General features: G+C 49.2%; 2 protein-coding genes across 2 annotated transcripts in view; one reads left to right on the top strand and one right to left on the bottom strand.

Moving 5' to 3' along the window:
* Positions 1-10,501: 10,501 nt before the first annotated feature.
* fancf (FA complementation group F) lies at positions 10,502-12,935 on the bottom strand. The gene is made up of 2 exons (XM_066700798.1): positions 12,638-12,935; positions 10,502-12,083 (listed from the first exon to the last, which is right to left on the bottom strand). The coding sequence occupies exon 2, from the start codon at positions 11,981-11,983 to the stop codon at positions 10,766-10,768; it is 1,218 nt and encodes a 405-aa protein (XP_066556895.1). The 5' UTR covers positions 11,984-12,083; positions 12,638-12,935; the 3' UTR covers positions 10,502-10,765.
* Positions 12,936-14,239: 1,304 nt separating this feature from the next.
* Positions 14,240-14,764, top strand: part of gas2a (growth arrest-specific 2a) — a 36,805-nt gene continuing 36,280 nt past the window's right edge. Inside the window, exon 1 of the mRNA XM_066700796.1 lies at positions 14,240-14,587. The gene's annotated coding sequence lies outside the window, so the exon portion shown is untranslated. The remainder of the gene's footprint in view (positions 14,588-14,764) is intronic.

The following is a 14,764-nucleotide window of genomic DNA, read 5'->3' as shown; positions in this document are numbered from 1 at the left end:
GTGTGTGGGGGGGGTGTGTTCGGGGCCGGACTGCAGCTACGCCTCTCAGGAGACTTCCTGCAACACGACCCAGCACAATGTGAAGGAATACAATAGATAAAACACCCGCCAGGCACGAATACATCAGACCAGGATTAAAATGGAGACGAGTGCGCATCACTGTGAGGACGGCCGTGTCCCCAGGACTGCGGTCAGCTGTGGTACAACACACACAGCCTTCATTAGAAGCCATGGCATGCGGTGACGGATTAGAATCCATTTAATTCAACTGGAATTTATTTATCAATTATCTTTGTTCAGAATTTGAGGAAATGCTGATTTAGCCCCCGAGAGAAAACCTGTGAAGACTGACAGCTGACAGCGAAGACTGGGGGTCGGGGGGGGTTTAAGGTTGTCGTTCCTATTCCACTGAGAGGCGTTGATTGTAATGACTGGATGCAAATAGGACAGGTCCAGTGAGTGTCAGGCTCTGTATGACCTTTGCTATAACTCTGCATCGTTGTCGGTGTAGCTGTGCACTGTGGGAGGGGGGAGCAGAAGCCAGTGGCCGGACAGCTGTGAAGTGTTGATACAGCAGCGCATGTCTGGACCGGCTTGCTGGCCGGGCTTCAGGGTGGTTGTGGTGTTGGGTGCCGGAACCCTCACCTTAGCCGGCACTTGCGGTGGAAAACGAATGAAAGAGTCTGGACTATTTGAGTGGCTGCTGGGCTGCAGTTCACCCTTCACGGCAAAGTCCAGACAAAGACGAACATCTAGTGGTTGGACACGTGCATTTCACCGGCTGACCTGTCACCCAGAGTACAGGGGTCCCAGGACAAGGTCATTGGTGCCCCAGAGGGCAGGCCTGATCCGTGGCCAACCCGCAGACCCCTGTCAAGGAGACGTGACCCTTCTGCCCGGGCCCAGGCTCTGGACGCAGCTCTGACGGGCACGCAGGGTTATATTTAGCCGGATGGGCCGTTCTCACGGCCTCAGCAGCACCAGCGCTCTGAACCGCCATAGGGCCGCCCCCTCGCATTAAACCCGCTGTCAGAGACGTGTTTGAGGCACCATCTTATCCCAGCTTTAAAATACCCAGATCCACAGACACGGGTGGAGACCACAGAGGGATTTGGGCTTTATTACACTTCGCGCAGCTGTAATTTCAGATCCTTAATTACATCTGAACATACGGACTGACATTTATCTGAGTCTTTGCATCAAAACTTAATGTATCTTTGAATGGGAAAGAACCTTTCAAATGTTATTAACTTGTTTCTGTATATATATATATATATATATATATATATATATATATATATATATATATATAGACACACACACACACACAGAGGGGAGAGAGAGAGAAATATTCATAATACTTAAAACAGTCAAGTAACTGGATTTTTCCCCCTAATCAGCATTTAAACAAAGTACAGAAACACAGGGATGAAAGCACTGAGCGCAGAAGGGAACGGAGGCGGACAGTAGGAGGGGACCCGTCAGTCCACTGAGACAGGCCTGTGCTAATCAGTCCTCTCCCGAGTCTCGGACCAGGTCCACACGTGACGTGTCTCTCTCCAGTGCACCGTGTCCCTTCAACAGGACCCGAGCAGGCTGGCACACACCGGGCCGGAGGGGGATTTGCAGATCACTACAGTGTGAACTTATTGATTGTTTATTTCCTTGTCAAAAAGCATTTTGTCAAAACCCTTTCGAGTGCAGATGAAAGGAAGCCAATATGGTAACGCCATGTCATCTATTTGTCCATCTATCTCTCTATCTATCTATAAGGCTGTGGAAAACTCACTTGGGTATCTGGCTTGTGCATTGGATTTTAAGGCAATAAAAAACAGCCCCTGCCACCAAGCAGGTATTGATGGTTGACCTGCAAAACCATCCAGGGCCTAAAGACTGTAGCTTGAGTTCGATGTGACTTTAAATGCCAACGACTGGATGTATCTGCCATGCAGGAGAGAATCTGGACTGAAGGACGATCTTTTTACACACACAGCCGTTACACAGCAGACCTGATTGACTGTTAGCTCTAATTACAAGGCGAGACACACACATGAAAATAACTTGCTTTCCAATTAGCAATTAAATAGCTCAGAAGATAGAGGAGCACATTTCTGTTCATTCAGGAGCCAGAGACCAAGATCAGAAACACACAGACACACCAACAATGAAGCGATTACGGAATAACACGGAATGAAAAGGTGCAATTGATATTGGTTCAATTATATTTGCGTTTAATAGGCGTATTATATGTTTATCCAGACACATGTTTGTCTGTCTGGATTTATATCAGTGTGTCTATCTGTCCTAATTAAAGTTGTAGAGCAAATTTATTTAGCGTCTTAGTTAAAAGTATTAAATTGGTAATAAACACATTCTAGAAACACAGCACTAAACTCCTCGCTGCTGGAGATCGGCTTTTCATGTCGTGTTGTGGGCTGAGAATCTTCACACTGTTTTCTTAAAAAAAGAAAGAAAGAAAACGAACCAGGAGACCAGAGAAAAGGAGGAGAAACGAAGCGCTGCCGCCCCCTGGTGTGTGGTCATGGCACTACTCCATCTCTGAGGAAGAAAAAATATAAATAATGTAATGTACGTTAATATAACCTGTTATTTGTAATATTATTTAAAGTTTAATTCTCCAAAAGCTGCGCTCCCTAGACAGTGAACACACCAATTTCAACCTCCCACCTGAGGCTGTGACGACACACACACACAGGAGAGAGAGAGAGAGAGAGAGGGAAAGATAAATATTTCATAATACTTAATACAGTCAAGGGTATTTGGATTTTTTTCTACAGAAACAGAAATACAGGGACAGAAGCATTAAGCACTGACTATAACAGACGGACAGCAGGAGGAGATGCTTCAGTCCCTCAGACAGGCCTGTGCTCTTTGAATAACGCAGGACTGATGTTTCTTGAGGGTCCTGATTTTTCTCCACAACACAGGGGAGAAAGAAAAGAAATGAAATGATTAAATCCAACCCGAATCCCCAGAGCGACGTCTCGCCATTTTAGCTGTGTGTACAGAGCCTCCTGGGCCACAGATAGTCTCGTTTTCTTTTTTATTGCGGAGCCTGGAGGCAGAGATTGGGGGGGCGGGGCGGCTAGGAGGTGGTGCCAGGATAGGAACACACACACAGACATAGACACACACACTCATACGCACACCATACACGCACACACACACACACACTCATACGCACACCATACACGCACACATACATATGCACACACGGGGCACTGGACACACACACACACACACACACAAACTTAATTTTCGAGGCCTAAAGATTTTCTCTACTGATTTCTTTCCCATAAACCCATGCTTTACAACTGGTATCACTAATATTGCACCTGACTGGGCCTGAAGATCCGGTGCTGAAGACCCAGGCTCCAGTCCCCTTCCCTCAGTCTTTCACCGGCACTGGCACTGAACCCACAGCCCAGAGCACTGCTGGGAGGCCCTGCATGCTGGGAACGCTTCTTACTGAGGTCAGATGTTTAAATCCGTCTTTTTCACTGTTCATCCACTGGATACGTTCTTCCTATCTATCTAGGCTTTCTGTTAAGGCATTCAAGACAGAAAACAGGAGACACTTCTTCACACAGAGAGGCGTCACAATCTGAACAAACTCCCCAGCGATGTGGCTGAAGAGACAATTTGGGAACATTCAAAAACAGACTGGATAGGATCCTTGATCACTTAGTTATTAATGGACACCAAACGAGCACGATGGGGTGAATGGCCTCCTCTCGTTTGGACACTTTCATATGTTCTATCTATCTATCTTTTTCAATTCAAGTTCCTCCCTTTGCTCAGCCTGTTCTGTCTGTGGAATGAACTACTCCAGTGAGCTCCTGTCATCACGGTCACAGCAGAAGGGCGCACCTGCGTGATGCACCCGGAGTCCCAGCAGACGTTGGGGGGGTGGTGGCGCATGCTCAGTCTTGTGCTCGGCGATTTCGTCTCTGTGTGGAGGAGGACGGGTCAGGCACTGTGGGCCGTGCTGCCAGGCTGGGACTGGCACAGAGGAGACCTGGGAACAACACGTGGCGAGTCCAGCGGACGACACACACAGCCCAGCGTGGATCGGTCTCCCATTGAGCAGCGCTCGTGTGGCGGGGGGGCACAGTGATTATTTGACGCTCAGCCCCGGGGCGGTGACCTCGACGCCCGGCCGCGCCGCACCGCAGTAATACAGCACTAATTCCCCCGCCGCACTGACAGAGCTGCCGGAGTATTTCATGGTGATGAGTGAGTGTGTGCTGACAGTTCAGTTCAATGTCTCTCACAGTGAGCCGAGCTTCTGAGGTTTAATTAGCAAGCACGTTATTAACAACAAATATCTCATTAAAAAAGGCAATAATAATAAGAAAACATGCTATTAAATCAGTCACAGCTGGGATATGGCGCAACGCCGACAAGGGACTCTCTCTGCATTGAGCTAGACAGGGTTCACAGTGTGGACAGCAGGGTGGCATTTAGGACACACAAACACATATGAAACAGCATTGCTCTCGTTAGTCCAGCAGAGCTTCATAGACAAGAGGCCCCCGAGCTAAAGAGGAAGTCCTCCTGGGTCTGAGAGCTCTCTGACTGGGGAGGGAAACACACACCATCACACGCAAAAACAAAGCAAGGGGGGTGGGGGAATAAAAGAGTTATTTTTTGCCAGAGGAGGGACCCAGCTGAGGGAGCCCTGCCTCTTGCGTCCCTGGGGACCAATTTGGCAGGCGCAAGGCACGCGCTGACTGTGCCTCTGCCTGCAGTCAGACCTGGGGCCCCCGGGACCCGGGTGGCAGCGGTTGCCACCATCTGTCTCCGGTCGTCCGCTGATCCGAGACGTGTTCCTGGTGCCGCGGCCTGCGCTCCGGTGGCCTCCAGTTTATTTTTTATAGCCCTTAATGAAGACGGAACAGGCCAGGCCGAGGCGGGGCGGGGGGGCTGTCACTGCTGGGGAACAGAGGGGGAGGTGGTCTCTCGGGGTCGGGGGTGGTGTGGAAGGGAGATGTAACCGATACGCATCATTTATGTGTTTGTTTGTTTATTGCTTGCTCATTGATTTGCATTGCTGGTTACGAAAGTGTAGACAGCCCTGGGAAATCGTACTCCTCCTGTCTGGTACCTGGGCCGAACAAATACAAACCTCACCCGCCCCCCCCCACAACACAGAACACAGAGGGACCAGGACCGAGGAAAGACAGGGAAACACTACACACACACATCACAAACACACGGCCCGCCCAGCGTCTCTCTCCCCGCGGTGCCCCGGGTCGGGGTCGTGGGAGGCGCTCACACATCACATGGCGCAAATGAGATGGAGAAACAGAGGCCGGGCTGTGGGGGGGCGGGAGGATGGCATTTGATAGCGGCTTTATTGAGACGTGAGCCGGCCCTCGTGGGGATTGAGCCCCCGGCGGCGGCTGACACTAACCCCGCGTGTGATGGAGTGGGCCGCTGTCGCCTGGCTGACTCTGTGATTGATGGCGGCCCCGGCGCAGTCTGGCGGGAATCAATCGTCTCTGCCCCCCCCCCACAGCCCAGCGCCTCCTCGACACACCGTGCTAATGAAATCCGGGTCCTGGGGAGGCGGGGTCAGAGTCTTTACCATTAAGGAAACCGACTGCGTAACACGACACACGCCACCACCTGAGCCCAGTTAACACCCGGCCGGGGAGACGGGGTCTGTGTGGGAGTCCTGCGCGCGTGTTTAACTGTCCGGCTCTCTGCCTGCCAGGAGTGTGTGTGTTAGAGTGTGCATGTGTGTGTGAGAGAGAGAGAGACTGTGAGTGAGAGAGAGAGAGATAGTGTGTGAGTGAGAGTGTGTGTGAGAGTATCTGTGTGTGAGTGAGAGAGAGAGATAGTGTGTGAGTGAGAGTGTGTGTGAGAGTATCTGTGTGTGTGTGTGTGAGAGTATCTATGTGTATGTGAGAGAGTATATATGTGTGTGTGCTCCACAGAGATGACTCATGTCCTCAAGTGGCAGCGCTTTGAAATTTTAAAACTTCGCAGGCTGTGGATGGGGAGTGTGCAATGCATTGTGGGCTCTGTGTTCAGTACGGCGCACACAGCGCATCACTCCTGTACTCAACACTTACATTAGACTCCTGTGGCCGAAGATCCTCCTTCCTTTGTCTTTGTGCATCCAGAAAAGCTATATGTATATATATATATATATATACAATAGAAAATACAGAACCAAACAACAACTGTGTTTTCTTCTCCTTCTTCTTCAGTTGTGAGGGTGGAACTTTGCATTTTAACTGGAAAGTGAGAGGAGATGTAATCCCTGTGTTTCTATTTATAAAGACTGAGAGAAACTGCGTGTTTCTTTCACACTGTTAATAAGCCCATCTGGAGATCTATTACAGCAGCTCCAGCTATTAAATAAAAGCATATGGTAAATGCGTACTCTGCATCCCAGCGGTGATTCATATTAACAGGACATTCCAGGAGCAGAGAGGAGGGGGGGGGTGCAAGTACAAAATCGGCCTTCAATACAGGTGTTTAATGGGATATTAAATTTCCCCCGACTGGAGAAACATTCCTCCTGCACAATCCCCACACGGGAGACGTGGCACAGCAACGAGACGGAGTGGAAAGATACGGCCGTTTCCCTGTGTGTCTCTGGAACAGAAATATGAAGATTGTTATTAATATAGTGATTATTGTTGTCGACCTTTCCCCCGTCCTTGGTGTTCACGAGATGCACCATTAATGAGAACAGCGGACGGAGGACTGGCAGGGAGGACAAGCGACTCAATCCTTCCCGCTCTCAATCCCCCCATAATTGTCGAGGAAACCTGGAAGCAATCCCCCCCCCAGTTAGTGAGTTATTCAACTGCTGACCCTTTCAATCATGTCTGAAAGGCAGTGAGTGTCGACACAATGACCGGGATGTAATCGAGTACCACTCCAGTCCTGCACTGCAATCACACACATAAATACAGACAACATTGTGAATTGGTGAGGTTTTGCTGTAATCTATGCTTTAGTGGAATGCGTCTATTTTACATACAGTAACTGCTGAGAGCAAAGGAAGGGCCTGAGAGGAAACTTACTCCACCTGTAAGAACTTTTTCAATCATCAATAATGTCCTAAAGAAGATCAAATCCCATCTTCACAATTCTGTAAACTATAAAAGCATGATGAAACACAACGCGAATAACTCAAATGCTCATTGTTTGTCTTTTCACAAACCAGTGTCAAACGTATTCATAACACACTGATACTAAGACTATTATTACACACAAAATCTGGAGTATCGCTAATACAAAAAAACTAGCTCAGCAGCCTGAAGCAATTGTATTGATTGTTCCTCTGCTCTAATTAAGTCGTTATTTGTAATGACCATGACTGAGGACCCCAGTCTCAACTCACACCTTGGCCTAACTGGGACATGTGTCTCCCATTATCACCCACTGCACAATTAGGGTGAAGCAGCATGATTTAAACCCCCTCCCTCGGGAATTAAGACTTTGATTCGGATTGCCAACAGTTTAAGAGGCTGGGGTAAGTTCTGTGTTGTGGTTTGTTTGCTCACAAGGGTATTTTAGTTTTGTGTCCTGGGCTGGGGCTTCTCAGTCTTAGAGCTGTGTGTGTGTTTATGATATCATAGGTTACAGATGAACAAGATTCTCACTTTCACTACACATTATTAATAATATTATTATTATTATTATTATTATTATTATTATTATTATTTTAATTATTGCTATTGCTGGCTTTTAATTGTAGTTCTATAAAAGTAATGACTTATTCTAAATCTGCAATATAGTGACACTGAACACTATATATATATACACACACACACACACACAGACGGGTGACACATTTAAAGGAAAAACCTGAAGAAATGAGTGGAGGAACATAATGAATACAGATGCCTCCAAACAGGTGTACTGCATGACACAATTAAGCAATTAACATCCCATCATGCTCTGTGCATGTATACAAATGCTGAGCAGGCCCGGCTGACCTCGATTGTGGATCAAGATGGCAAGAGGAAAGGATGTAAGTGACTGTGAAAGAGGGGTCAGTATTGGGGCACGAATGGCAGGAGCTTCAGTCACACAGACGCTAAACTGGCTCGTGTTCTGGACAAGTGGGCGAGTGCATGTGTGGGACACCAAGAGAACGGGACAGGCCTGACTGCTGGACCCCTACAGTGAGGGGGTCCGGAGGCTCTGTTATGCTGTGGGGGGCATTTTCCTGGCATGGTTTGGGTCCACTTGTCCCCTTAGAGGGAAGGGTCACTGCAAATCATGACACAGTTATTCTGAGTGATCACCTTTATCCTATGGTGACACATTTTGGGAACATTTAAAAATAGTCTGGATAGGATCCTTGATCACTTAGATATTAATAAACACCAAACGAGCATGATGGGTCGAATGGCCCCCTCTCGTTTGTAAACTTTCTTATGTTCTTATTTCTATCCTGATGTTAGTGTCTCTTCCAGGATGACAATGCACATCCACAGGGCACGAGGGTCACTGAATGGTGTGACGAGTATGAAAATGATGTGACTCGTATGCTGTGACCTTCACAGTCACCAGATCTCAACCCAGCTGATCACCTATGGGAGATTTTGGACTGACGTGTTAGACATAGCTCTCCACCACCATCATCAAAACCCCAAATGAGGGAATATCTTTAGGAAGAATGGTGTTCATCCCTCTAGTAGAGTCACAGACTCATAGAATCTGTGCCAAGAGCATTGAAGCTGTTCTGGGGCTCGTGGGGCCCAACACCTCACTGAGACACTGTATGTGGGTTTTCCTTTAATTTGTCACCCATCTGCATATATAGACTCTGCAAATAATTAGGAATCAATCGGGTGAGGGCCCGGCCAGAGAAAACCCACAGAAATAAGGGGATCCTGACGGAATGGGGAAGCCCTTTCCTGACCTGTAACTGGAGACCCTCCACCCCGAGAGAGACAAGGTATTGAATGTATTTAGATATTCGTTGTTAATTGCCTGAAACGTCTATGAACCCACTCACACGTCCCTATTTATACAGGTGTTTTTGCCACAACTGGGGCATTGTGGGTAGAGTGCCGTGCGCTCAAGTCCTCTGGTGCTGTCCTGGGATGTGAACCCATGATCCCCCCCGTTTCCATTCCTCCCCGATCGGAGTGACGTGATCCAAAATGATCGCCGTCTCAATTAGGGAAGATAAACGTTTCTTGATGTGGTTTCACTTCAGCACAGATCTGGGAGGGAGAGAATCTGGAGCACATCCTTGCACTGAAGCAAAAAAAAAAAAAAAAAACTTTACCTGCGAGTCTCGCTGAGAGAACGAGAGATCGAAACAAGGCAAACAGGCAGAAGCCGACACTCTCGCTGCACGGTAAAGTGATCTGCCGTCCAGATGGAGAAACACACGGAGGATAACAAACTTTTTCCCTAAAAAGAAAACCCGGCCAGAGAGAAGAACCCGACACCCCCCCATCCCGTCCGCCAGACAGATGCAGAGAAACATAGTCTGCTCAAGTTGTCTCAAGCTGTTCTGCAGGAAAAGAAAATAATAAAATGCGTGCCGTGACCAGGCCGTCTGGGTTCTGATCCGTCCTCGCGCTGTGGGAACCACCCCGAGTGTTTCCAGTGGACTGTCAGTCACTGCCCCCGTGCTGTAGAGTCACGCCCCACTGAGCGACCTGAAGGCCGGGTTTGAAGGACCGCAGTGTTTTCTCGAGTTCCAGAAAGCCACCTGTGAAGGTTCACCCAATCGGAGCTACACATCATACAGGAAAGGTTTAGGTTTTCAACAGCCTAACCAAACACAATAATACCCAGAATCTTTATTGGAGCCCCAACCCTAGTCTGGACCCACGCTGTACCACTAAGCCTCAATTAAGAGCAAAAGTTAAACTAAACTAAATCACTGTTGTTCAACCTGAATGTAACCACAAGACCATTCCTACTGGCATTTAACACCATCCCTCAGTGCAGTTCCCCACAGGTCAGGTCTTCCGTCTTCAGTTTCTTGAGTGACGTGGCAGTTGGCCATCGTTGCCGCTTCGTGTGAAGAGACGCCGAGGGGCCGGACAGGTCTATGCCTCTGAGTTGGCATGTTCAGCTATCTCCTGATTAAGCCCACTGGGTCACAGGGTAGTATTTAATTGCACCGCATCCCTGCCCACCCTGCCGTACGGCGATCCATATGGAACAGATTAGGAATCAACGTGCCGGCAGGGGGGGTTGGGGGACAACGACTCTACCATCTACCAGAGACTCGGTGCCATTACAGCAGACCCAGCAGTCACAGATCGTGTCTCTGTCTTTCTGGAGCCCAGGGCTGCTCTTTAGGTCCGGGACCGCGAGCCAACATGCATGGAGCACACGCTCGGGCAGGCTATGTGGACACGGCACGGTCAGTCGCTGCAGTCGTGCCATGCTGGGCTCGGCAGTAAAGCTACGAATCCCTGATATAAATCTTTAATGGCAGAAAAAATACTGCATAAAACCCTCAACATAAACCTCTCAAACTATGTCCAATATTTTATGTTTATTATCATTCTTCAAAATAAATTAAAATTAAAGGAAATAAAATGTGTTAACCAGAACAAAAAGAGTAAAAATAAACGCTTCCCCCCAAAAGCCAAAGCAGGGGCGTTTCATAACAATGACCAACACAGTAAGTTATTTTAAAACTGCCCAAAAAAATATATTTACATTAACAAATACATCCGGTATATATCTGTCCCCAACACATCTCATCCTGTAACCCTGTCTCTATAAAACTGATCCGACTGCTTCATTGCATCTGGATTGTGTTTTCTGCAAACTTGTGCAATTCTGTTCCAAGTCCTTCAATACAACCCGCTTCTTCATGACCACACTGACGAGAACGCGCTGGGAGCGGAAGCCCTGCACTCTCCTGGGAACTGGAAGCGGCAGCACTGGGGGGGTCCCGGTGTCTGAGCCCCCCCAGGGTCAGCGGGCTTCCCTTGAGCGCAGTCAGGAGGTCGGTCCACACGCTCAGGCCCCACACCTCGAAGTCCCCATCTGCAGATTTCAGGGCACGCAGAGCCGCCTCCGCCGCTTCTTTACATGCGGGGGGTCCCTGGAGCAGACCTCCGAAGTGCTCCAGCAGGGCAGCCCACCGCACCTCCGAGCCTCCCTCTCTGGGCACCCACTCCCCTGCCGTGACGTCGTACTCCAGCCCCCGGCCCCAGTCGGTCAGTGTCTCCAGGTAGGCCGTCCTGAAGCCCAGGCAGTTCTGTGCCAGCTCCCTGGGGGCCGCGGCCGGCAGAGCCCGGCACACGCGCTGCAGCAGGCACGGGCTCCCGAGCAACCACTGCAGGGCAAAGTCCCGGGCATGCCGAGAGCCGCCAGCCTCCTGCAGCAGAGCGGCGGCCAGAAGCGGAGCCTCCCCAGGCTGCTGCTCTTCCCCACTGCAGCCCCTCAGGGCCGTGTCCAGGAGCTCGGCCCCCAGGCGCTGGGGGTCCGTACCGGCGAGGACGGTATCCAAGCGCCGCAGCAGCATCCGCCCCTGTGTCTGAGCTACGGCTGGCAGGATGGGGGCCTCCGCGGACAGCTTTGCGGCGCTGGAGAGGACCTGGCCAGCTGCCCGGGTCGCGGCAGTTCGTGCCAGGTGATTAAAGGTGCCATCACCGGACCCTGAGCCTCCCAGGCACTCGGACATCACCCTGTCTGCCACCCGGGCCGACACTGCGGGGTTCTGCAGCAGCGACACGAGCAGCGCCGCCCGGCAGGTCCCCAGCTCCTCGAAACCAAGGCCCCGGTGGCCCCTGAATGCCGCTCTCAGCTCCAGGTTGGTGGCCTGCAGTCTCTCCTCCAGTGCGGTCCGGATGGCGGGGCGGTCTCTGAAGCGCCCGTGCAGGCCCTGGCAGTAGAGGGTCCACTGCAGCGCACGCTCCATTGTCCGGACGTCCCACTCGGACACGAACGGGCTCCGGGCCACAGCCAGCAGCTGCACTGTGGCCTCCAGGTTCTGCAGAATGGCCTCCATCCGTCCCGCTGGTTTAATGTGGACCCACCGCACCGCGGATCAGCTGTGCATGCGTGTGTGCAGCTCATGCATCACCCCAGGGCAGCTCTGCATGCACGGCCTGGTGTTAAAAACAGAAAAGCCGCAACAGGCACATGTTTACTTTGGCAAGCCGTTGTGACATTTAATCCATAATTACTGATATCAAAAATAGTTTCTGATATCAAAAATACAATTGTTGATATAAAGAATGATCTGCTGTTGATATCTATCAGAAATTATATTATTGGTATCAAAAATGCATGCTAATTAACATCCGGTTCTAACTTTTGATATAAAACATGCACACTGGTTTACATCCGGTTAAGGAATAAATGTCAAACGCGCGCCATGAACTGCTGAGATCAGCAATTGTATTTCTGATATCAGAAATTATGGATTAAATGTCACAACGGCTTGCTGCAGTTTACTGCAGTAAATAATCACTGTTATCTCCACGACCAGGACGCGCAGCTGCTTCTACTCGCTAACTTCCACACAGGCCGCCTCATCAAGTACAGTTTGATTTAATTTCGCCCTCCCTTCACTGGCTTGCATTCGAGGTGATCTTATAATTTATTTCGGTTTATTCTACTGCAATACTTTCTACTTTTCTTAACAAACAAACGACGTTACCTTGGTGCCTCTACTCGGACATCCTCCGGCAAAATAAATATACTTCCGGGGTCAAAGGAAAGCGCCGCGGCAGGGTTGATAGGGCGCTTCCACGGCAGACATGTCAGTTTCAGAAAGAGGCTGGAGCGACCGCAGCTGTGTGAGGGTAGGGTATAGGGGCTTGTGTGTTACTCAGCAAAGTTGGAGCTCAGGATCCATCCATCCATTCATGCATTTTCGAAACCGCTTATCCTGGTCAGGGTCGCGGGGAAGCCGGAGTCGATCCCGGCAGGCATAGGGCACAAGGCAGGAATACACCCAGGACGGGACGCCAGCCCATCACTGGGCAACACAAATACACAGACACTGGAGCTGAGGATATGTACGGATAAAATGGAGGAATCTGAAACTAGTATAGTGATGCATCATTCCTATTAAATGTATATTATATTTATCATTTCAACTATTAAAGTTTTTTTTATTAAAACCATAATAACTGCACAACTGTTGCATTTTATTTTTATTAGATATTTTAAGTGTCGGCTATACGGATTGGGGGAATCCCTTGAGTAAGACACTAGTGACACACACTCTCACCCGTCCCGTCCCGATGCTATTAATATTGCTCCTGGCTTCTACCCCGTCTGTTGCTCTTTCAGATGTTATGCAAAATGTATCCATCGGTGATGCTATATTGGAGCTATGCAAACCGTGGGAGGGACGTGCAAACCAATTACAACGCCCCACAAAATGTGTATTGAGGAATTAATAGATACATACACGGATACAAAAATAAATACATATTCTCAGTAAAGGTATTTGAATGTCATCATGATTATGTATTTGTCTTGGCGCACTACTGTTCAAAGCATGACAAAGTGCAGTCAATGCAATCAATACAAAATACAATAAGCATGCTTCCCAGAACAATGAGCTGACAAGTGCGGACAATAAATACAGTCATGTAATTAAATACTCAACTGAATGCATAAAGGAACCAACCAGGCTTACTTCGGCCAGAATACAAACAATCTCTCAATGAATGCGCTGGACATACAATACTTCATACAGCGAGTCTGCCTCATACACAATGTAATGGTATCATTGGTATCATCCCCACTGATTTGTAACCGCACTATCCGACGTCACATTCGTCCCATACGGAGGTTGGGAGTAGAGTGCTGGACAGACCGCGGTAAAAACACAGTAATCTGCAGTATGGGTGTAGTTTGATGGGCAGCGGCGAGAACATGATCAGATACAACCCCATTCAAACTCCAACCTGAAGTTAACTGATCTATCCGTTCATTCTCGTCATTTTACATTTCTTCACCCACCCTGGACAAAGCCAGTTACAGAATAGCATCACGAACTGTTCTTGCATCCCATCGGTATGAATCCGGCATCCCAAAGACGCCCATCTACACACTCGACTCTGATCAGTGCGGAGCAAAACGAATCGATCTCGGTTCTTCACGTTATTTGCTCCTTTATTAAAGTGCGTCAAGTTCACCAAGTTAGCAGGAATAGAGTATAAAAGGGCTTCCGTGCAATCACTGCGGGGGTGGAGAATAAGACACTTCAGCCGGTGAGAGTTTCGTGTGCGTGCAGTGTAAGGAAATATCCAGTTGCAAATGACTGACAGCTCTCTCTCTCTCTCTCTCTCTCTCTCTCTCTCTCTCTCTCTCTCTCTCTCTCTCTCTCTCTCTCTCTCTCTCTCCACGGCTCCAAGAGAGGCAGTGTGCGGGTGTAGTTGCTGAGACTTCCCTCTCCTCCGGAGCGAAAGAGCGGCTCGGTGCGTCGCAGGGCTGCGTGTGTTTGTGTGTCCAGATGGTATCAGACCTGCACGGCTCCACAGACTCCACATGTGACCACAGGGAGACTCAGCCCAAAGCATGAGGATTGGGGTCTGGGACCATACAGGACACAGCGAGCAGAGCTGCGCCGGGAGGGGTGCATTGCAGAGGGAAAGTGAGTGAACAGCGGTGCGGGAGTGGATGAGAAAGAGTGCAAGTATCAGGGAAGAGAGAGAGAGACGGCATCGATTATAAGTGCCTTTTCCAACATCTCTTATCATCCCATTCAATATGAATTCGTACTATTAAATACTAGAAATAATAACAGTTATAACAGTGTCTTAGTACAAGT

This window comes from Amia ocellicauda, chromosome 4 (assembly GCF_036373705.1).
Source record: "Amia ocellicauda isolate fAmiCal2 chromosome 4, fAmiCal2.hap1, whole genome shotgun sequence".
In the NCBI taxonomy this organism is placed as follows: Eukaryota; Metazoa; Chordata; class Actinopteri; order Amiiformes; family Amiidae; genus Amia; species Amia ocellicauda.
Note: the sequence above shows the minus strand (reverse complement) of the source record. Positions and strands in the feature narration are given on the sequence as shown.

Excerpts from the sequence above, each read along its gene's own strand:
- fancf (XM_066700798.1), bottom strand. The coding sequence starts at position 11,983 with ATGGAGGCCATTCTGCAGAACCTGGAGGCCACAGTGCAGCTGCTGGCT.